At 39.7% G+C, this 23,957-nt stretch overlaps 1 protein-coding gene across 3 annotated transcripts in view; it reads right to left on the reverse strand.

The window, feature by feature from the left end:
* Window positions 1-23,957, reverse strand: part of Rbks (ribokinase) — an 87,589-nt gene that overhangs the window by 15,506 nt on the left and 48,126 nt on the right. For 2 of the 3 annotated variants that reach the window (XM_077791694.1, XM_026393859.2), the window contains exon 7: window positions 17,905-18,093. In XM_077791694.1, the coding sequence (XP_077647820.1) occupies window positions 17,905-18,093 (189 nt within the window). Of the gene's footprint in view, window positions 1-7,893; window positions 8,001-17,904; window positions 18,094-23,957 lie in introns of all 3 variants that reach the window. The other variant, XM_026393936.2, reaches the window with a different exon arrangement.

Genomic DNA, 23,957 nt, shown 5'->3' on the forward strand with positions numbered 1-23,957 from the left:
GTATTAAAAATGACAGTGGCCTTTCCATTTTCAATATATTGATTAAATTTCAACTACTGTAGAACAAGAAAAACTCTGCCAACCTTCATCCCAGAGCTTCCAGATTCTCATGTATTAGTGCCCTACTAGTATTTATAACCATTTGCAAGAGTACAGGTAATCACAATAATCGCCCCACTGGGATTTAATCTAAAATTGAAACAAAGACAAAAAACTTCCTGTTAAATGCAGTGTATTTGGCCACCTCACACTTCACACATGGGGCACGTGGCTGTGGTGTTGACTGCATCAGAGATCTGGCCCCACTGTTGGTGAAATGGCTCCTGATCCAAGTTAGCCAATGGTTCATACTGACAGAGGCCATTTGCTGGCTCCATCTGGGCCTGCCTATGTCCACTCAGGTCCACTCTCAGCTTCATCAGCTGGTGATGGCCTCTGAGCTGGTCAGTCACACCAGCACTGATGTAGAGTGTTGTGATGAAGCTGTTTTGAGCTAACACTTGCATCCTAATGACTTCATAAAAAGGCAGACACACTGTCTCCTATCACTGAATGATATGCAAAGCAGACATGCCTGAGTCAACTCCTTTCTTCATTTCCCCTCAACCAAGCCTGGGTTTCCCACTGTAAGCCATCCTCAGTTATCTCTGAGAATCCTCCCTCCATTTAAAAATCCCACCCATCACCCACTCTATTCCAGGAATAGGAACTGAGGAAAAGCTGTTTACATGCTGCCTGATAATTTTAAAAAGGAGCATTTCATGTTTTTCTTACAATTATATTAACAATGTAAAACCTCCCTGTCAATATGGTATATTAAAGCTGAAACTGGCTATGCCCAGCAACCGTGTCATGATGTTACTTCCTCACTGGTTCATTCCTAGTTGGGCCAGTGGTTGGCCAGCTCAAAGAACATATGTGGGACACTGTCAACCTGGAGTGAGTAGGCCACAAGTACTCTGCCTCCTCAGGTTCCCAGGCAGGGCCCGAATGGCAGTGCTGGCGGGCGCTGCCCTCAGTCACAGCCCTTTCTCTCTGCTGTATGGCTAGCCACAGAGGAAGATGGCCCCTCGAGACTGAAAACTGTCTCAAACCCCCATTCTGCCCAAAATGTCTGTGGTGAATTAATTTATTCTATAATTAATGAAAGACAAATGGAATCTTGGGTACGAGCTAAAAATGGAATAAAAAAGGGCCCATTCTTCAGGCAACATTAATGAAAGCTTTGTATATAAATAACTTAACATATCGGTGAATAAATGGCACTTAAAACTAAAAGGTCTGTTAGTGATTCACTCGTTCTAAAGACTGGCCCTGCCTTCTGTGGTCAGCAATCTTTTTTCTTTGTGACTCCACTCTTTAGACAGAAAATAGTTAATCCAATATGATTTAGTATCTTACAAGATTTGCTAGAACATCTTCTGCCAAATGTTCATCTTTTAACAGCTGCTTTTTAATTTCAGTGAGAGGTACTTGAAATACAATCATTGTTTTCTGTGAAAATTCCATGCTAGATAATATAAAGCTACAGATTATTAAACAGCAAAGGCATTTGATAACATTAGCACCAACCGCAGGTTCCACTTCTGCTGATGCACAGAGTTTTGAGTAATTAGTCATTGCACAATATTGTATTTATATCCTTTTCTGCTTGAGCTGTTAGGCCACAAAATCAGCAGGCAGTTGCTGTTATAAAAGGGTTCTTTGGGTTATTTATAGTGTTTTTGCTTTCTTAAAGTTGCTGCTTCACTCTTGGGTCTGGAGCCAGGTCCACACTGTGAAAATGAAGGAAGGAACTGAGCAATTGTTCTGTGACTCTAACTATCCTGAAAGTTGATGTGGGTGATTCACAGCAAACTGTATGCCTTGGCTGGGACACCTGTATTTTTATCTACACAACCCAAATTCATCACATGCTGGCCAATCTGTCACTTCATCGGGAAGGAAGCATAATTACGTGAGGCCGTGTTTCTATTGACAGTAAGCTAGCATCTAAAGCGTGTGTGGTACGGCACAGTATCTGAACTGCGTCACACTGCAAAAGCTTCCTTCAAATGTTATCACTTTACTTATTTATTTATTTGCACTGGGGATTGAACTGAGGGATGCTGAACCACTGAGCCACATCCTTTTGTAATTTTAGGCCTTTAGGGCCTTGCTAAGTTTCTGAGGCTGGCTTTGAACCTTCAATCCTCCAGTCTCAGCCTCCCCAACCTCGGGGATTACAGGTGTGTGCCACCATGCCTAGATTGTTACTTACTTTAAATGAAAGCTATATTTCTGCTCCAAATTCTTGTCTGTTATGCAGATAAGTGATTCCCCAAAATGGGGAGGCATGTATATATGCCCAGTGGAAAAGCATGTGGAAATTGCCTGAGATTTTTATCTTTTGTAAAATATATGGGTATCTCCCTATGCTACCTGCAACCACTGATGATACTCACAATGGAAACAGTGGTTCAGGAGGCTGAGACAGGAGGATCATGAGTTCGAAGCCAGCCTCAGCAAAAGCGAGGCTGCTAGGCAACTCAGTGAGACCCTGTCTCTAAGTAAAATACAAAATAGGGCTGGGGATGTGACTTAGTGTTTGAGTGTCCCTGACTTCAATCCCTGGTACCCGCTTCCTCCCCTCAGCCCCCCGCCAAAACAAAAACATGAGGAAAAACACTGAGACTGCCAGAATATTTGTTTTTTTAAAAACATTTTTTAGTTGTTCATAACACAATACGTTTATTTTATTTATTTATTTTTATGTGGTGCTGAGGATGGAACCCAGGGCCTCACACATGCAAGGCAAGCGCTCTACCTCTGAGCCCCATCCCAGCCCCCAGAATGTTTGTTTTAAACATGAAATGACCACCTAACTTAGTCTCCCTCCTCCCACTTTTTTTTTTTTTTTTTAAGGAAATGAACTACTGTTGCATCTTCTAAATTTTTAAGAGCTCTCATACCCTCTGCTCAACATGCCCATTGCCGCTTCTCCAGTCTAGGCCGCCATCATTTCCTACCCAGATCAATACTGCAGCCTCTGACCTGTTTTCTCCGCCTCCAGTCTCATAATTTCCAATTTCTTCTTTATATTACAGCCACATTAATCTTTCTATGAAGTTTAAGTAGGACCCAATCTATCCCCTGCTTAAAATCTTCAATGGTTCCCCCTGCCCTTAGAAGAAAGCATTAACCCCTAATATGGAGGATGTGTGGAGTGAAGGCTTCACAACCCATCCCTGTCCTCTTTCCACCTCACCCTTCTGCATTTAAAAATTTTTTTTTTTTAGTTGTTGGTGGACTTTTATTTTATTCATTTATTTATATGCAGTGCTGACACTCGAACCCAGTGAGTCACACATGCGAGTCAAGTGCACTACCACTGAGCCACAACCACCACAGCTCCTGCATTTTTTTCTTGTACTCTGAACTCATTCCAGATAGAGCTCCTCCTACCTTCCAGGTGTGTGACGAGCTGCTACCACTCTTCCCCGCTACCCCCTACCAAGCTGCCTCTGGCATATCCCTCTGCCCACCCCTTCCTTTCCCCTCTCAAGCAGGTTCCCTGGGCTCCCACAGCACCCAGGGGCATCCCTGCCTCTGCACTTCTCATTCTGACCCTGTGGGCTGCATACTCTTCTAGATTCCAAGCTCTCTGTGGCCAGGGGCTATCTTACTACACCTGTTACACCAGCCTGTGTCCTACGTGTGGTGTGCAGAAACTTCAAAGTGCGCTGAATAAATGGGTTCATAGTAGGAGCTCATCACCCCATTTTGCCATACTTTCCTATAGAGGAACTTCTCATTTCATACCCCCCCACCAACCCTTTTCCTTTTCTTTTATTCTTTTCTCTCTGTTTGCATTACTGGGAATTGAACCCAGTGCCTGGCACATATCAGGCAAGTGCTCTACCACTGAGCTACAGGCCCAGCCCTTATTTTAAGACAGAGTCTTGCTAAATTGCCCAAGCTGGTCTTAACTTGCAATCTTCCTACCTCAGTATCTTGAGGAAATTTCCATTTCTTTTTAATTTAATTTTATTTTTTAATCTGTTTGATGAATTTTTTTATTAGTTATACATGACAATACAATGATCTTGACAATTCATACATTTGAATCAAATGGGGTATCATTTCTCATTTTTCTGATTGTATAAGTTGCAGAAATCACATTGGTCATACACTCACCTATATACATACAGCAATAATAATGTCTATTTTATTCTGTTGCCTTTCCTATCCCCCCTTCCCCTCCCCTCCCTTCCCATCACATCTCTCTACCCAATCTAATGTGATACACTTCTTTTTTTTTCATTTTTTAAATATTATATATATTTAGTTATAGATGGACAAATACCTTTGTTTTGTTTATTTATTTCTATGTGGTGCTGAGGATCGAACCCAGGGCCCCTTCATGTGCTAGGCGAACGCTCTACTGCTAAGCCACAACCTTAGAAGGTTTCCATTTCTTAAAGAACTGTTTCTAGCTCTAGAGGCACGTTTTGTTAAATAAATCCTGGAACTCCTAGAATGCTCTGAGAATAAGTTGACAGGTAGCCCAAGGATCCTGACTGTGGTCACTGGATGTGATGAAACCCCACTTAACCTCCTCTTTCGAGCAACATTGTGGCCTAGAGACCTGAAAATCCTCCAGATGCCCAGGATGAAACAGAAACCTCTTCACTGTAACTATGCCTAACTAGAGGATTTTTCCAGAATCCAAAAACAAGAGGCAGAAAGCTAAGTGCATGAACTATGGCTGTCCTGGGGGTGGGGGTTTGTGGTCTTTATAATCTTAAGGCTTGGGTTTTTATGCTCATGGACAGACAGAGGTGGGTTTCAAGCAGAGTGAGATGCTACAGTCAAGGTTCCTATAGAAGCTGGTTCTTTGGGACTAGTGAGGCAAGCAGTAAATATATGTACTTGAAGCAAATTATAGTCACTTATAATGTGGTCTAACGATTAGATTTCTATATTCTAACACTAAAAGTTAATATAGAGAAGGCCAAATAGAGGAGGAGGATTTTTCTAACTAGGAACAGGAAAGTTATTTAGTAGTTATAAACATAGTCTTTCTTTTTCCAGTTTTGGTTTGTTTTGACCAAGAGAAGAAAGGAATATAAAGATTTTAATTTTTAGAGAATCTCTCAGGGAAGATATACTCTGGATTCCTTCTATCCCCAAATCAAATGCTTTTTTCAGGGGTGGACCATTGTATAAAGCACTTTTCTTTATATATTTTGAAAGGAATAGAAGTAGGACGAGGAAAGCAAGAGGGACTCGCTTTAAAGATTTAAACTTTTATGGGGCTGGGGATGTGGCTCAAGCGGTAGCGCGCTCGCCTGGCATGCGTGCGGCCCGGGTTCGATCCTCAGCACCACATACCAACAAAGATGTTGTGTCCGCTGAGAACTAAAAAATAAATATTAAAAAAAAAAAGATTTAAACTTTTAACTCTATTCTATTGTATTCTGTACACACACAAACCACCACAAACACACACACAAGGTATTTGTGCCGCTAATAGTTCATTCAGACACAGCACATGTCATCAGGACAGGTAACACACAAAGTGCACGTCACCAGCCTACAACCTGCACCCCTAGGTTCATACAAAGGGCAGGCTAATGTCCAGCAGGTTGTGAACCGCATACCATTCTTCCATTCCCTTGCCTACTTCCACCAGCAGTGATGGGCACTGGGGCCAAGGGGACAGTTGGATTCCAGGTAATTTTCTCATCTCCTCATAGTTTCAGGTTTCCCCAGGAGACACCCACTCTGTGGAAGGCACTTGGAAGACCTACAGCAGAGTCCTGCAGGTCTGTCTCGGGAAGACTACTTGAGCAGCCTAGGAAAACAGACAAGGAGCTGACCACGGGCTCACTCCCACGCTGTCACACTGAGAAGTGGGGCTGAGGTGTAGGGTACAAAGATAAAAAGCCTGATCATGGATGAGCAAGCAAGCTCTGCCATATCATGCCTTCCCTTCCTGTTGGGCAGAGGGACTACTTCCTGCCCAGGCCCAACTATTATCTAGATTCAAGACGTTTCTCTCTTGACTTTTGCCAAGGCTTAAATTATTGTTCCTTCACTTCTATGCCCCCTTCTCCATGGCCACACGCTACCTTTAGTCTTATGTCATATCTGAGTCTGGAAGTAGGACCAGTGCCCACATCTCTTCAGGGAGCCCTAGAATGTGGGGTACTGGGGACCTGTAAATGCATATCCAGTCCTGGGGGACAGTACTTTGGGAAAACAGAAAAAAACAGCCTCACATTTGGCCTTGGTTCAATTCTTCCAAGTGAAGATGACATTTCTGGTAAGCAATTACAATTAGATTTTTAGAGCCCTGGGTTTTCAACAGATCACATGCAGGATTAAGAAAGATAATTTCAAATATTGAATTCTGCCTGATTAGCTAATAAATGAGGTGATGTGCTGATGTGGAAGTAATGTAATAGAGCCAGTACGGCCCCCTGGGCATGGCAGATGTCTTGTGCCTTGTCTACCGTCTCCTTAGCAATTACCTTGTCCTCCACCCTTTCTTTACAGTCAGTGAACTTCTCTTTGCCTTCTTCATCTTTTCTGGCAGCCAGTGTGTGCAGAGTTTGCACAGAGTTTTATGATATTATTCCCAGGGCTGGGAGGGCTATTCCAGAACCTTAGTTTTCTTTGTTCTCTGATGCCAAGTTCAGAGGTGTCATTCATCTTCTCTAACTTCTTCTTCTTCTTTTGGCCTGGCCTTTATAAAACTGCAGGTAAAACAATCTGATGATATGTTTTCAAATGGAAAATGGGGGAGAATTACTTCATTTTCAAATCACTTAAAAAGAGCGTTTGTACCTCAGATTCTTCTTTCTCTAGGCATCTTAAATGTGGAATGTGAGGAATGTAAACAGCCCTGAAGATTCTAATCCACTGAGAAAACTGAGAAGTGACTCTTGTGCTCAGACTAGTTATTTTCCCAGAAGGAAACAGAACTCTTTCTTTATTTACAGAGAGCCATTATTGTAGACTAAGCATTGTTTTCAGCATTGAATTTCCCAAAAAGACTCTCCAGGCTAGGCTTTGAGGATGGGTAAGAATTTGCTAGACAGGGCAGTGTGAGTATCCCCCCCTGCCCCCCCCATTAGAAAGCTAGTTTGGAAATGTTAAAAAAGAGGAATCACATTGTCACTAGGCTTTATAGTTAGCAGTTCAGGTTCCTAATTAAAGAAGTGTAGTGAAAAGATTATTTGATTATAGTCTTTCAAAGTAGTGTCTCTCTCTCTCATCCAGTGACAAGAATGAATGGAGGGGCTGGGGATGTAGCTCACTGGTAGAGGGCTTCCCTAGCATGCTTAAAGCCCTGGGTTTGACCCCCAGCACCACGAACAATTAAAAATACATAAATAAAACAAATGAGTCCTGGGCTGGGGTTGTGGCTCAGCAGTAGATTGCTTGCCAAGCACTTGTGAGGTCCTGGGTTTGATCCTCAGCACCACAGAAAAATAAATAAATAAAATAAAGATTGTATCCAACTACCAGTAAAAAAATTAATATTTAACAAAATAAAACAAAACCCAAATGAGTCCTGTCATCCATTGATGTACCTAATTAAAAAAAAAAAAAAAAGAAAGAAAACAAATGGATGTGAATTGTGCCAGAGTCTTTGCTCTCTGGAATGGGCACAATCCTGCCACACCACTCCCAGGTATTCCAGCCCTTGCCCTGTGGAGAGAGAGGCTGGAGTGGAATGGTGGTGGGACCTGAGTGCTCTCTGGCTCAGGTAATGTCCATTCTGCCAGACAGCGGGTGGAGCAAGTTCCTGGTACAAGTTATCTAGTAACCCCAAATGGTCCACATAAAATAAATAATGGGATATCGCAAGACACACTGATGAGCTAACATTTACTGAGTGCTTACGTGAGCCAGGCACTGTTCTCAGGGTATGCGTGGATTATTTAAGTGAGTTCACAGGGTACCGTATAAAGTAAGCAAGGCCTTTTCAAGATCTGGCAGCTTCTGAAGATCTAGAGAAAAAGGAGCAATTATAGAAGCCTGTATCATGACAAGTGACAAGAAAGTCAGTGCTGGAATGTCAAATAAGAGAGAGTGTGAAGGCTAGGCAGACTGTCACCAAATCAAGAAGCAGAGCAGTGAGGTAGAAAGTACATGGCAGTTGGAGTCAGTCAGACAGACAGGTAGACCTAAAATCAATCCTGGCTCTGCCACTCACCAATTGTATGTCCCCAGGCAGGTCATATAACCAGGAGTCAGTTTCTTCCTCTCTAAAACATGCAAGAACCCATCTTACAGGGTTGTTCTGAGAATGGGAGGAAATGCCTGAGAGTCCAGCCTAATGCCTGGCAAGTAGTACCCAGCTTTTATTATCAGCCCAAAGGGTCCTTGTGTTCCAAGGATGAAGGAATTTTAGAGGTCACCCACTCCAGAGAAGTCATGTTTGGATGTAAACATGAACCCCAAACATAAAAAGTCATTTGCCCAAAGCAACCTGGCTGGTTAATGTCTAAGTCAGGATTAGCACTCAGGACACCATCTGTCCTTATCCACAGGGCTGATGATTACAGCTGAACCATTTCAAACCCTTGAGACATTTCACTAAAAAGGTGACTAGGCTGATCCTGTTGGTGTCCCTCTGATTGTTTTCTCCTTACAGGATAGGTGATTTTCCAGCATTCACATTAGTCACTTCCAAATGGGTTTACTTGCTTCCATGTGTGCATTAGTCTGCTAGAGCTGCCAAAACAAAATGCTACTCTTAAGTGGCTTAAACGACAGTACCTTTTTTCCTCACAGCCCTGGAGGCTGCTAAGTCCAAGATCAGAGTGCTCATTCTGAGGCCTCTTCTCTTGGATTGTAGGTGGTCACTGTCTTGCTCTGTGCTCACATGACTTAATTGTTTATTTTTCACATGTGTTTATTGGACCAGGACGCTACCCTATGACCGAATTCAACCTTAATTACCTGTGTCTAGCCCCTATTTCTGCATACAGTCACACTGGAGACAGGACTTCAACAAGTGGATTTTGGTGGGGGCACAATTTAGTCTATAGCATTGTGTCTTGTGTTCTCCCTCCCTCCACAGCCATTCCACTCAGGACTGTTTCAAATAGGAGGGAGCTGAAAGGTGAAGCAGATGTACTATTAGGTGCCTAAACATGAGGTACCGAATGCTGGGCATGGTGGTGCACACCTGTCATCCCAGCTGCTTGGGAGGCTGAGGCAGGAGGAGCACCGGATCAAAGTCAGCCTCAGCAATGTAGCAAGGCCCTAGGCAACTTAGACACCCTGACTCTAAATAAAATATAAAAAAGGACTGGGATATGGCTCAGTGATAAAGTGACCCTGGGTTTAATTCCTGATACCAAAAAAAAAAAAAAAAAAAAAAAAGTACCTAAAATTTAAGTACTTAAAAATGAGGCATCATCTCTGGGCTGGTCCCCTTATCAACTCCTCCTGGTTACCCATTAATCAAATCCAAGAGGTGTGGCAAAAGCCAAAGTTCAGATGGTTCAATATATTATTAATTGTGAGAATGCGAGTTGAAGAGTTAAACTGAGGTATATAAGTAGATTCATTCAGAAGGAAAATTTGAACATGAGGAAAGTTTCTCTGAAGATCAGTCATACATCTGAATGATGAACAGAAACAGTGAAGCTCTGACATTTATTCTGATATTTCCAAGGGGAACTGTATATAGTAACATATTTTTGAGGAAACGTCTTTCTTTAGAAAGATTAAGGGGAAAAAAACCTGTCAAGTATGTAGTGAAATATCCAGATTTAAGAAGCCTCCAGGGTCCTGAGGATGCAGATCAGTTTTTTTGGTATCAGGAGTCTTCCATTGTAAGTTGTCCTAAGTCAAAGGGCTACTCAGTCCAGTCACAGAGAGGTTTTAGAATGCTTGAGAGGTTCCTTGTGAGACCAGGAATAAACTGTGACCAGTAACTAGCTCCTTTGTGAAGATAATTTGTGAAGATAATGCGCAGCACACACTTGGAGAAATGATCTCACCCATCTTGTTTGGCTATGTCCCAAAGTCATATTTACTCCAAGTTACAAAGTAATACATGAGAAATACGGGCTTATAGAAAAACTTATAGAAAGCAGAAGTCCTCCTTTATCTTTTCTTCCCACCAAATTATTCCCCTTCCCATGAATAATGATCAAAACAGTTCAGTGAGGTTTGTTCTAGATTTTAAAATATGCATTTACTTTTAGATATCTGGAGAGTTGCTTTTAAATAAATGGCACCATACTATGAATATTTAACCTTCTCACACTGATGATAATGTAGACCTGTCTTCTCAGTTTCTCCTTTATTACAAAGTTGAAACCAATATTCTTAAGCAAATATTTGTATATGTGAACATATCTGTATGATCTCTTAAAAGGGGATTTACTAGGTCAAAGGGAAAATATATTTTAAAAAATTATATTCTCAAATTGCTTTCTGGAAACAAACTGCTTTCTGGACTTATATTTGCATTGGAATATATGATATGAGAGTATCATATCATATATTTGCAATTTGACATTATCAATCTTTGACTTTTAAATTTTTATTTTCTTGTTTATTTTTTGTACTAGGTTGAACCTAGAGGCACTTTACCACTGAGCTTCATCCCTAGTTCTTTTTATTTTTGATTTTGAGATAGGGTTTTGCTTAATTACTCAGGTGGGTCTTAAACTTATGATCCTCCTGCCTCAGCCTCCTGAGTCACTGAAATTACAGGAAGGTGCTGGTTCAGCCTTTAATTTTTGCCAACCTTTTGGGCATTAAAGTGGATCTCACTGTTATTTTAATTTGTATATTCCTGATTTTTAATAGTTCAGCTGGCCTCATTTCTTTACAATTTTATATTGATTTTTCTGTGAGTTGACTATTTATATTATTCTAGAGAAATATTTGATTTTTTTGAGTTGTAACAGCTTTTCGTAATAACACACATTAATCCCTTAATGTTGTAAATATCCAAATCTGTTGTTAGTAGACATTAAATGACAAGTGGGAGTGCATAGAAAAAAAAAAAGGAAGGATTTAAACCAAAAGGTTAACAATGATTACATCTAAGAGATAGGACCTGATTATATGACTTTCCTCTTTTTTTTTTATTAATAAGCACTTTATTACTGTTTTGATTTCTTTCATTAAAATGCCTATTTCTATTCTAATCATATTTCTAAAGATGAGCAAATTGGTTGAATCTTTATTTTCCTGAAGGTGTTTCTATCTAAGATTCGGTTTCATAATGCCCTGTAAACATCACATGCATATGTAGTTTGATACATGTTTTTTGCATTTGAAAATATTCTTTATTGTAAGTGGTTTTACACAAATACTTAGTAGTAAAAATTTTACAATTACGATAATGCAATTAAAAGTTTTAACCAAACAAAAAGTGACTTGTATAAGTTAAGCAGTGAGTCTTCTGAGATATTTGTAATAATATAACCTGATGATTCCATAATTTTCTCTATAAATAATTTTCATGTTTTTTTTCTTCATTAAGACAAATTTCCTGAAGTTCCCTCTCTTTCAATTTATATTCCTTGTTTAAAACCAAGTATTAACTGTCTTGGTTTCCATACCTTCTCTTTATCAAGTTTTGCAAAAAATATTTTATTTCTTGCTCTTCTGAAAATTCTTGGTTTTGATTAGAAGCCATACCAATAAAGACTAGGTTTCTATAGATCTCTAACATCACATCTCCATATAAAGTCTGCTGAGAAGGGTCCAGGCATTTCCATTTCTCTTCAGAAAAACCAATGGCCACACCCCTTAATGTCAATGGTTCCATTTCCTGGCTTTCCTGCTTAGTGTTCCCCCCTATAGTCTTTTTCAGCTCCTGTGTAGCACAGAAACCTGGGGCTCCAGATCTAGGATAGTAAACAGAAATGGATTCATATATGACTTTTCTCTTTATCCCTTTTGTGTATGTGTTTCCTTTCCTCCCTTGAACACAAGAATACATTAATTGCACAAGCAAAAAAAATTTCAACAAAGCAATTAATGTGGTACAGGAAATGGTGAAGGTTTTCATGACAATTGTAAATGCAGATTTATTAAGAAACTTTGAGTGAGGTGGTATCGATGGAGTAAGTATTCTAATGTAACAATAGTTACTTCTTTGACAAAAAATTGATATGGCAGCTAAAAATTAGCCTTACTACTTGTAGTTACCTATTCACATCCAAGATTCTATCATTGTTTACCCATGTCATTTTATTCTCCCTCCCAAGTATCAGTGATCAACAGTGAGGGACACCCAAACATCTTGCCAAGTTTCTGGACAAAAATGTGCACAGGCTCTATACAAAGACAAAATGGCTTCTGAGTCACCAGCAGCCCTCAAAACCCTATTAATTATTAACAAATGCAAAGAAAGTGCATGCTGATCAGAAAGAAGGAAGTAAGAGGGAGGAAATGTGGTCTGCTGGGAGACACAGTGCCCATGTAAGAACTCAGAGTTAAATACTATTTAATACGGAATTAAATAGTCCTCCCAGCAGACAGGAATGCCCCCAATTGCCTGGGTTGGGAAATACCTCCTAAGATCACTTAAGGTTATCAGTTCTTATTACATGAGGCAATACCAGTTTGACCTTCCACTAGCTCTAGTGGCACGGGTGCAGGGTAGGAGAAAGGTTACACTGAGATGGGAATAATGAGCCAGGCATGTTGGCATATGTGATCCCAGCAATTTGAGAAGCTGGGGGAGGAGGATCACAAATTCAAGGTGGCCTGGGAAACTCAGTGAGGCCCTGTCTTAAAATAAAATAAAAATGAAACAAGGCCTGGTACTGTAGCTGAGTGGTTGAACCCTTGCCTAGCATGTATGAAGCCCAGTACTAAGTTCAACCCCCAGTACTGGAAAAAAAAAATGATGGGAATAGTGACCCCTCAGATGTTGGGCTTTCACAGACTAAATTGTTACTAATTGTTACTAAGAGGTGCATCCTTGGGAATCTACCCTTAAGAGCAGCCTAGATGGCCAAAGGCCAGACCCCAGGGAATACACCAAAAAGGAACCAACTTGGAAATCTGTAGGTAACCTGCCAACTTGTGATCATCTCATAAAGTGCTTTCCCACAACTTCAACAGAAACTGTCTCCACTTCCTACTGGTGGAATCTCTAGAGCAAATTCTCAACCCTGACTAGTCCTCAGAGGCAACCAGGCAGCTCAGCTGATGTTCCTAGAGCCTCACCAGCAATTCCGAATACTACAGGACTCAAATGTAATGGATAGAAAGACAGGTAAATAAATAGGGAAGATGTATCCCCAAAGCTCCTAGCTTTTGTTTACTTTCAGCTTATTTATATATCCTGAATTATGGTGCATTACTATAAAGCAAGCAACACTTGAGAAGGCAGATTTAGCATATGGGTCGAATTCTTGAAAGGACAGTGTTATTGTAGATCCTAGGACTTAGCCATTTACATATAGAAAAGCAATTTATATATCATGAATTTTACAGAGCTTATAGGGTAATATAACTAATACTATATTACACTACCATGATAATCCTAAAATATTATTACCATGCCTAAGTCTGTATGGTAATGCATACAGAATGTACATCCAGTATAATCCCAAATACAAAAAGTAAAGCCTTTAGGTTAGAAAGAACAGAGTGAGGACATGAACACCCTGTCGCTTTGAGGCTAAGATCCAGATAACATATAGAAATGGGAAAGGAGATACATCTGTCATGTCTTCCAAAATGAGCTGAGGACATCTGCAGCTTCTGCCATCATCTCACTGTAGCACAACGGCAAAAACAGATGTAAAAATAGAAGTGATATATTCAACTATTAACAGTGAAGCAAAACTGAATATAGCAGCCTGCAGCAGCACTGACGTAAAATGGGGAACAGCTTCTTCTGGGGCAGGCTGTCTCGAGTGGACAATGTGCCAACGAACTAATGATGTTCTCTCCATCCGTGTCATCCCTGACGTCTTCAGAAGGGATGAGGAGGAGGAGACAAGCGAGAAGGTCACAAACTGACTGCAGCAAGTGATATTCTCCTGACTGCAAAGTGAAGGAGCCCATTTGTTGGGAAGGAAACCCCTCCCCCTGGGAGTGCACCACCCACTGCAGCGCCTCCTAATGAAGTTCATGGGCAGGCACACAGCTGTGTGCAGCCTGTGGGAGCTGCAGTAGGGAGAGTGCTGGACAGGGGGACAGGAGAGCACAGAAAAAGATGAGGGAATTTCTAGAGCCAGGAAGTGACCACGTGGGTTTTCTGTCAGTGTCACCTCTGCTCCACTGGGGAGGAAGCTGGGAGCCCATTTGGCAGGTTCTGCAGAGCAATTCACAGGAAGAGAGGAAGACCCTCTATCAGGAGAATATTTTCATTAATGGAGCGCCTGGAGCTTTTTGGTTGTTTATTATTACTTGACTTTATTTTTTTCTAAATTGAGACATCATTCATATAAAACATTCTCTCTAAACATGTATACTTGAGAGTTTTTAGCATGCCACGAGAACTGTTCAACCATCACAGTAATTGCAGAGCATTTTTTATCACCACAGAAAGGAACCCTTACCCATTAATAAGTCACTCCCCCAACCTCTCCAGCTTCAGTTTACTTTCTCTTTTACCTATTCTGGATAGTTCATATAAATGGAATCATACTGTATGTGGCCTCTTATGCCTGTTTTCCCCACTTATCGTGAGGTTTTCAAGATTCATCCATGCCATAGCATGAATTAGTACTTTATCCCTTTAAAGATAATAACTTATTATCTAATAATTTAGCCACTTAGACAGTGGCATCTGGCACATTCACAATGTGGTACAACTTCCATATGTTTTAAAATCTTCCCATCACTCCAGAGTAAAACCCCTTACCCATTAAGCAGTATCTCCCCATTCCCTCCTCTAGCCCAGAAACCACCCATCTCTGGGCTTTACCTATTTGGGGAATTTCATATAAGTGGAATCATATAATATGTGACCTTTGTGTCAGATTTCACTTAGCATTACGCTTTGGAAGTTTATTTTTTTCACAACACGTGTTAGGTATTCCTTTTAATTGTCAGTAATATTCCATTGTATAGCTATATCACAATTTGTTTATCCATTCATGTGTGGATGAACACTGGATTGTTTCTAATTTGGAATAATGCTACTATGAATATTTGTGTACAAGTCTTCATGTGAATACATGTTTTCATTTCTCTTGGGTATATATCTAAGAAGTAGAACTGCTGGGTCATATAACTCTCTATATTTTACTTTTCCAGGTACTTCTGGGCTGTTTTCCAAAGTGATTGTATTATCTTACACTTCTACCACTACTGTATAAGAGTTCATATAAATGGAATTTCTCCAAATCTTATATAACATTTGTTACTGTCTGTTTTTGACTTTGGCTTTCCTAGTGGGTGTGAAGTAGCCCCACTGTGTGTTATTTTTTTTGTTTTAAAATCAAAGCCACCCCTATACATAGTTTAAAAAGATAAGGCTCAAGTATAGATGCTCCATTCCTCTCCATTTCCATTTCCACAAGGCACATACTTAAAATTCTTTCAGTGGTTTCTCCTGGTATTTATCTTATATTTCTTGTATTATGCTTCTACTGTTATTTTAAAATCCATTTTAGATACTATCTCTTGACCTCCAACTATAAAAGATGAGCATTTATTGTATGTGCACAAAAACACATACTCATTTTATCCTTCCTTCTTTGCAGTATGATTACAATCTTCATTTTTGGTTAAATCAGTAATTGGCATTTACATTGTTATGATTATGCATTTATAGCCATGTGATGTACAAAGATTCTACTTTACTTAATCATACTTTTTCCCCCTTAGATTTCAGATGACCTAGGAGGAAAAATCTGCCTCATGTTTTCTATTTCCTCAATTATCTACATACCAATTACAAATTCATTTTCAAATTCTGCAAGAAGACTAAAAATCACTCTCTATATATTCAAACACATTGGACGTTCTATTTCTTTCTTTTTTGGGGAAACATGTAGCCAAAGCTCATTAGTATTTGTTGAAGGAATGAATGAAGATAACTAGCCAGAATAAAGACCTAGAGCCAGAAAAAAAATAACAACAACAACAACAAAAAACTTAGACATTACTTCTCCCCCCTGACCTTCTGGGTTACAGTATTTACAAGATGGGTTCACTTTAGAGGTGAGAGACATTCCAGGCCCAGAGAAGTGACTGGACTTGCCAAAGCATGAGAACAAGAGTTCAGAAGGAACAGGGCTGGAACACCAGTCTTCTAGGCCTTAGAACCCCTACATCAGGTTGCTTCCACAGAAAACAAAGGGCATTTATCCTGAAGCGGATGTGGACTTTGGATCTTTATCCTTTAAATATATTCAATTCCCTGAAACCTAAAAAGTAACTGCTTGTGCTAAGAATCCAAAAGAAAGGGCACAAAGAGTATTATCATAATTGGTAAACCCTCTTAGTGCTCATTGCTGCATTTAATATCCTCAAAGCTATAAATCAGTCAAGATCTATGAAATCCAAACTTTCCACATGAAATTACTCTGAGGATTATTACTATTAATTTGAATTTGAATATTGCGAAGTCTAGTTACTTCCTAACAAAGTCCCATGCCCAAGCAGTGCTGCGTATGATTGTGGCAGGTATGAATTGCTTTGGTCTGACCAGCATCTACTTCCCCATCCTCGGATAAGAGTTCTTTGATTTTGATACCATGGTGTGGAACATGATGTCAGCATAGAGCTGCCATGGACCATATTGGGAGAGGACCTGCCTGAGCTCAAGGGCCACTACAAAGAAAGCAGAACTGACAGGGACAGCACATGAAAAAGTCTCCATACCCTGCTGCGCAAATAAAATCCTGTATTTGGATTGTGCTTCTGCTGCTTACAACCAAAAGGAGTAATGACTTATACAGACATTGTAAGGAGAGGCTGAGCCACTTCTGAGTATCAACCTCCCAAACTCATGTTTTGAGACAACTAGGACATTAATTTCATATTGATTTCTTGTACTTATATTTTTCTAAATGTATTTGTTTCTATTACATCATCTGATTCCCCAGGCTTTTTTTTGGGGGGGGGGTAAATGATCCACATTTTAAAGTTGTGTCTCAGCATAAAAACAACTCAGAACATATTTTATAAATTATCACATATAACTTCCTTACAAATAAAAACCCTAACATTTTTCTTTTTCCTCCACTCTAGTTTCTTCTCCCTAAATTTACTTACTTTTCCAAGTCAGCTCTTTTAAATTTTAATACTAGACAATTCTTATTTCCGTAGCTATAGGGGAACCACACATCTTTGTTCTAACTGGTTTCATTCCTACTTTGTAGCCATGACTTTTCCACTCAGCACACTTGTCCCTCCACAGTGTCTTACACAAAAAATGTCCGGGTGGATTCCACAGACCGTCTTTGAACACCTAAGGCCTATGATTAAAGTAGGGGTGAGGGGCTCCAGCCCTGCTTTCTCATCCTCCAGGCACTATCCAGTCATTGCCAATGACGTAGGATTATACTTACAGCTATTTGTGTACTGTCCAGAGTCCAAGCTTCAGGACAGAATTCACCTGTTCTTTACTAATGCTGAGCACCTAGCATATGACTGGCATGTGGTAGATATTCAATAAACATTTATTAATTGAATAAATTAAAATAGGCAATACAGGTATAATTTTACTGATATTCTGATTTTATGGATAAGGAAACTGAGGCACAGAGACTTTTAGTGACTTGTATAAAGTTCCACAGTGAGTTAGAGAGGGGTTAAGATACAGTTCTCCTGCTTGGTTGTTCTTCTCTTCTACCACATCACTTCCTGAGCATATATCCCATTATCAAAAAATTCAGGTATAATATCTTAGTTATTAAATAAACGAAGATTTTCAAGTGCCCAAAATGATTCTTAAAGTTTAAGACCTACCGTGGTATCCACAGCCTTGACCTTTTCTGTGGGAATGTGCTTTGGGACAGGTTCTGTCTGGGACAGCAACACACATCCTTTGTCCCCCAAGGTGATGATTACGACCTTGCAGCCCCTTGCCAGGAGTACCGTTGCAGCCTTCCCAGCCTCCTCTGGGTTGCCCACCGTGAGGCCTGTTAAAATCTCAGCCTGGAACACACAAAGGAGAAGAAACAGTGGTGAGAATGAGTAACTCAGATCCACTTCCAGATTTGCTTTTCTTAACACAAATGCAATGGGAACCTTGATGGATACCAGTGTAGGAAAATAAACAAGAGAGAACAATAACAATGACAACCAAAACTAGCTAAAAGACATTCTTGGGATAATCAGGGAAATATGAATGTGGCTCAGATATTACATGACAGTACAGAATTATTGAGAATTTTTTTAAGCATGATAGTGGTATTGTGGCTCCCTGTAGGAGATGCATACTGAACTTACTCTCAATGAAAACACAATTCTTGTTTTTAGTTACTTTTTAATAAAAACAAAACCCAAATATATCCTGGGGAGGGAGAAGCAAACAGCAAAATGTTAGTACCTGTGTAGGTGGAGTGTTCACTCTATTACTCTTTCAGCTTTTCTGCTCATGGAATAATTTTTATGAAAAAGAGAACAAAAGGAATTCTACAAATAGAAGAAGGAAAGATGGGAAAAAGAAAGAAAAGAAAAAAGAGTCATTGCCAATGATGTAGGATGAAATTGTACATATATATATATATATATATATATATATATATATATATATATATTTATTTTAGCATCAAGGATATGATTCTTCCAGGGCCATGGTGCCTTTCTCAGTTACTAGTTAACTGGTTACTAGCCTTCCTTGGCTGCAGATGACTCACTTTTTTTGCTCAGTTGTTTATACTGGAGCCGCTGAAGGCAGAGAAGAGAGGCACTGATGGCAGAAGCCTTAGCATTCACTGACTCTGTGACCTTCCCTGGGTCACTATCCAGTATCTCCAAGGAATCTCTCTGGTTCTGAGATAGGCAGTTTAAAAACCACTAGAGGAATTACATGGTACTTTTTGACTCAGAAAGTAGATACATTCTCTGTTTTTGCTATTACAATTTAACCATACACTACCTCTTCTGGAGAATGGATCTATCTTCTTTGCGTTTGCTCATGCCCAAATCAATGCTTTTTGTCATCTATAAATCATTCCACAAGTGTCTGCGCATCCTGAGTTTGCATTTTCCCAGTAGCACAGGTTAGCACATGCTTCACCAACTTGACCATGGACCCCCCTCTTACCATCTTTTGTATAGACCTTTTTAGTCTGGGTTGGTTATACTTTGAGGTCTTTCTTTCTCCCCACTACTGGGGACCAAACCCTGGGTCTTTTTTTTTTTTAATAATTTTTTTTTTTTTAGTTATAGTCAGACACCACAATACCTTCATTTTATTTATTTATTTATATGTGGTGTTGAGGATCGAACCCAGCACCTTGCATGAGCTAGGTGATAGTGCTACTGTTGAGCCACAACCCCATCCCAAATCCAGGGTTTACATGCAAGTACTCTACCACTGAGCTACATCACCCGCCCTTTTTGTTTTATTTTGATATAGGGTCTCACTAAGTTTCCCAGTTGGCCTTGAATTTGTGATCCTCCTGCCTCAGCCTCCTGAGTAGCTGGGATTATAGATGTGTGCCACTGTGCCCAGCTTCTGATACTATTTTTTTAAAAAATAAATTTTGCATTGGTCTTCCTTACTGGAATCACTTACGTCTATTGAGTTGGATGGTCTCTTTTCAGAAATACCAACTTGTGTCTTTAAAAACTTTTTTTTTAAATTTAAATTTCATTTTTGCAATACTGGGAATTAAATCCAGGGACACTCTACCCTTGAGCTATATCCCTATTCCTTTTCATTTTTTGTTTTGAAAGAGGCTGTTGCTAAGTTGCCCAGGCACATATCCAACTTGTGATCCTCCTGTCTATCTCCCAAGTAGTTGGGGTTACAGGCAGGCACCTCTACTCCTGGCCTTCTAGAAACCTTTTAAAAACTACTGTTTAGGGCTGGGATTGTGGTTCAGTGGTAGAGCATTTGCCTAGCATGAGTGAGGCACTGGGTTTGATCCCCAGCACCACATTTAAAAAACTAAATAAACTAAATAAAGGCATTATGTCCATCTACAACTAAAAATATTTTTAAAAAACCAAAAACTATTGTTTAATGAAAAAAATCTTTTAACATAGGAAATAATGCATCCAGCATCCATTTACCTATCACAGACTTTAACAAATTTTAACATTTTATTTGATTCAGATACATTATTATTATTATTACTATTAGGGATTGAACCCAGGGCCTTACACATGCTAGCAAGCAGTCTTCTACCAAGCTACATTCCCAGCCCAAGACAGTTTTCTTTAAAGAAATTAAATATCTCTCACATAATATTAACAATTTTTTTTCTCTTGTGTTGGTGATATGATTATTCTTGCCATTTACATTTAATCTTTTTTCTCTCTGATCATTTAAAAATATTTTTGTTTTTATTCCCAGTTTTATGCAGTTCCATTAAAATGTACCTAAGTAGAGAATCAGATTTGTTTATTTTACATGGCACTTTTTTTTAATATGTATTTTTATGGTTGTAGGTGGACACAATACTTTTATTTTTCTGTGATGCTGAGGATCGAACCCAGTGCCTCACACATGCCAGGCTAGCGCCCTACCACTGAGCTACAGCCCCAGCCCTCCATGGCACTTTTATACACTTTTGACCTGAGGACTTGTGTCTTTTCTCAGTTTTAGAAAGCACCTTGCAGATTTTCCTCCAGTATTGCTTTTCTTGAGTTCCCACAGTTCTCTTTTTACTCCAATTAGATGCAATGGGGCCCCTCAAACCTCCATCTCTCTTTAATATTCTTCTTTAATATTTAAAATATTTTTCTTTCTGCCCTGCTTTCTTGGTGAACTGAATTTTCTATCTCTAAGTGAATGGATTAAGAATCTTCCAATTCACTACTTCCTTATTCCAATGTGTTTATTTATTGCAGTTCTGGTGATTGAACCCAGGGCCTCAAATATACTAGATAAGCACCCTATGACTGAGCTACATAACCCAGTCCTAATGTTTGTTTATTTACTTATTTATTTGAATAATTTTTAGTTGTAGATGGACACAATACTTATTTGTTTTTATTTGGTGCTGAGGTTCGAACCCAGTGCCTCACACGTGCCAGGCAAGTGCTCTACCACTGAGCCATAACCCCAGCCCACCTAATGTTTATTTTTTCATGAATGATGTAAAATTTTTTTCAGTGACCACTTTTGTTTTCAAGATGTCTAATGAGTTGTTTCTCATATTTACATATTATTGCTTTGATTCTGTTTTTCTTTCACAATTTCTTCTTCAACAAACATTAATCATGTTTACTTTACAGTCTTTCCTTGCATTGTTTTATTATTTGAATTTCCTCTTCAGACTGCCGACTCTGCTGGTTGCTGGTGTGTCTGCTGCTTTGTGCGCAGGCTCACTCTCCTTGCCGTCAGAAGGAGAGTCTTCATAGTTCACCTCCCACCTGGCCGATCTCTACCTTTCTAGAGGTTGTAGGGTTTTATTTATCAGGCGTTCACGGATCTCAAAACCAGAGCAAGGTAATATACTGGTCATAAAGAGTTCCTGCTTTGCAGTGATTGGGACACTGACAATGAAAACTCTTAAGTCATCGTTGGTTTCCCTCCTCCTCAGAGGCAGTGTCTCTGTCCCTCCTCTGGTGGGAGCCTTAAATATTGTAGCCTTGTGGAAGGGGTAGCATCTTCTTCCACCTCTTATTGTTCACAGGCCAGCCAGGCCAGCACGATTGGTTTCCGGCTGTGGGCACCACTCGTCTCCCCATGTGGTCCACTTTTAGTGCCGGTTACCTAAGGATGTGAGATGCCCATCACTCTCCCAGTTTCCCAGCTTCCTGTATAGCACACCAAGGGCTGAATGCTCTGTGAAGCTGTTATAATTTGATCTGTAGAGTTATTTAATTTTATTTTGAAGCTTCTATCTTTTTATTGTTTTTGTGTGTGTGGTGCTGGGATTAAATCTAGTAGTACTCTACCACTGAGCTATATCTAGCCTTTTTAATTTATTTTGAAACAGGGTCTTGCTAAGTTGGCCAGGCTGGCCTCTAACTTGCAATCCTCCTGCCTCAGTCTCCAGAGTTGCTGGGATTACAAGTGTCCCACTGTGCCCAGCTCATTGTTTCTTCTCTTTCCTTTTTTAAAAAATATTTTTATTGTAGATGGACATAATAACTTTATTTATTTATTTATTTTTTAATGTGGTGTTGAGGATTGAACCCAGTGCCTCACACATGCTAGGCAGGTTCACTACTACCGAGCCACAACTCTAGCCTCATTTAAAAAAAAATACTTATATATCAATGATTTGGGTTTGAAACAGAGGCAATATCTTAGGCATGAATGTACATTATTAGTGAGAATTATTTGAATCAATCTATAAGAACATTAAAACTTTTAAAGTTTTTCTTTTTTTTTGATAGAATTTTTGAAACTAATTTTCTTAAAGACCAGTGTTCATGCATTTAATAAGCATTTACTAGGTGCCAACTTTGTAAGGTACAATGTAGCAGATGTTATTTTCCAAAGATAACCATATGAATGTTGTGCATGCACTTTTTACACTATGACAATGCAGTCTTCTGTTGAGAGATGGGGTACCAGGGTGAACCTTCCTTCTTCAACCAACACAATGGGACAGAATGATGCTAAGTAAAAGGCCAACATGACTTCTGTCTGTTGCACTCTCTCTTTCTCGATGCTGGGATCTGGGAAAACAGCTACCATATTGTGAGGAATCCCAGGACACAAGGAAAGGCCATGTATAAGTGGCCCACAGCCCTATCATGCCCCCAGCTAACAGCCAGCACCAAACTGTCAAGCATATGCATGAAAAAGACTTCAGATAATTCCATCCCTCAGCCTTTGAGTCTCCCATGGAGGGCCCAAACATTATGGAGCAGAGATAATCCATACTGTGTTCTGTCTGAATTCCTGATACATGGAAACTACGAATGACGATAATTATTGTTATAAGCCAATTCATTTGGGGGGGTAATTTATTACTCAGCAATTGATAACATATACACATAGGGATGGCTACCGGGGATACAAGTGAATAAGACAGGTGCCCTGTCCTTATGGAACTTGTAATTTAATGGAGAAGATAGGAGGACTGAATAAATAAATTTAGGCTGTGATGAGTGTTTAAAGAATACCTAGAGTGCTGTGTAAGTATCTAGCAGGGAAATCTGAGCCAGTTTGGCAGTTGAGGGTAATGTAACCTTTTATTGTGAAATGGTCACTCTCTCCCACAATTCCTTTTTCTTAGTCCAATGCCTCGCTATGTTGGTTGCTCGAAAATATTGCATAACCTATTGTGGTTTGTTAAATTAGTTTCCATGTAGCAGTCTTCTTTTTCGTGTCCTCTATGTTCTAAAAGATGAAATTATCAAAAAAGCAGGTCAAGAAATCTAGAGACTTTCATTCAGCCTTTGAACTAAATGGCAAATGACTTTACAGTTCATTAATGATGTTCTCTATGCGCATGTCGCATTTGCCAATGTGTTTGCAGGTCCTGCATCCTAATCATGGGAGAGAGCTCTGGTCTAATGCTGTCTAACCTATAAAAAGAAAGAAATACTGAATTTTCTTCCTAAAAATACTGACAATACCCTCATATCAACATACTGGGAGAGATTTTGTGCAGATGTGTACATTATGACCCTCAGATGGACTCAGAGGCTGCCACCCTTATGCAGTGGCCCCCAAGGACTTTGCTGCGGCATCATGAAGAACCTTTGTCCACCAGTGCTGTCACGGGGTCTCACCACAGAAAGCAGCAGTCACGCTAGGAGTTGTATACTAACTAGGGTCATTAGATAAAACACAGGAAGCTCAGCTAAATCTGAATTTCAGATAAACAACCAATAATTTTATAGTGAAAATATGTTTGGTATATTATTCACTGACTATCTGAAAT

This window comes from Urocitellus parryii, chromosome 12, assembly GCF_045843805.1.
Source record: "Urocitellus parryii isolate mUroPar1 chromosome 12, mUroPar1.hap1, whole genome shotgun sequence".
NCBI classification, from domain to species: domain Eukaryota; kingdom Metazoa; phylum Chordata; class Mammalia; order Rodentia; family Sciuridae; genus Urocitellus; species Urocitellus parryii.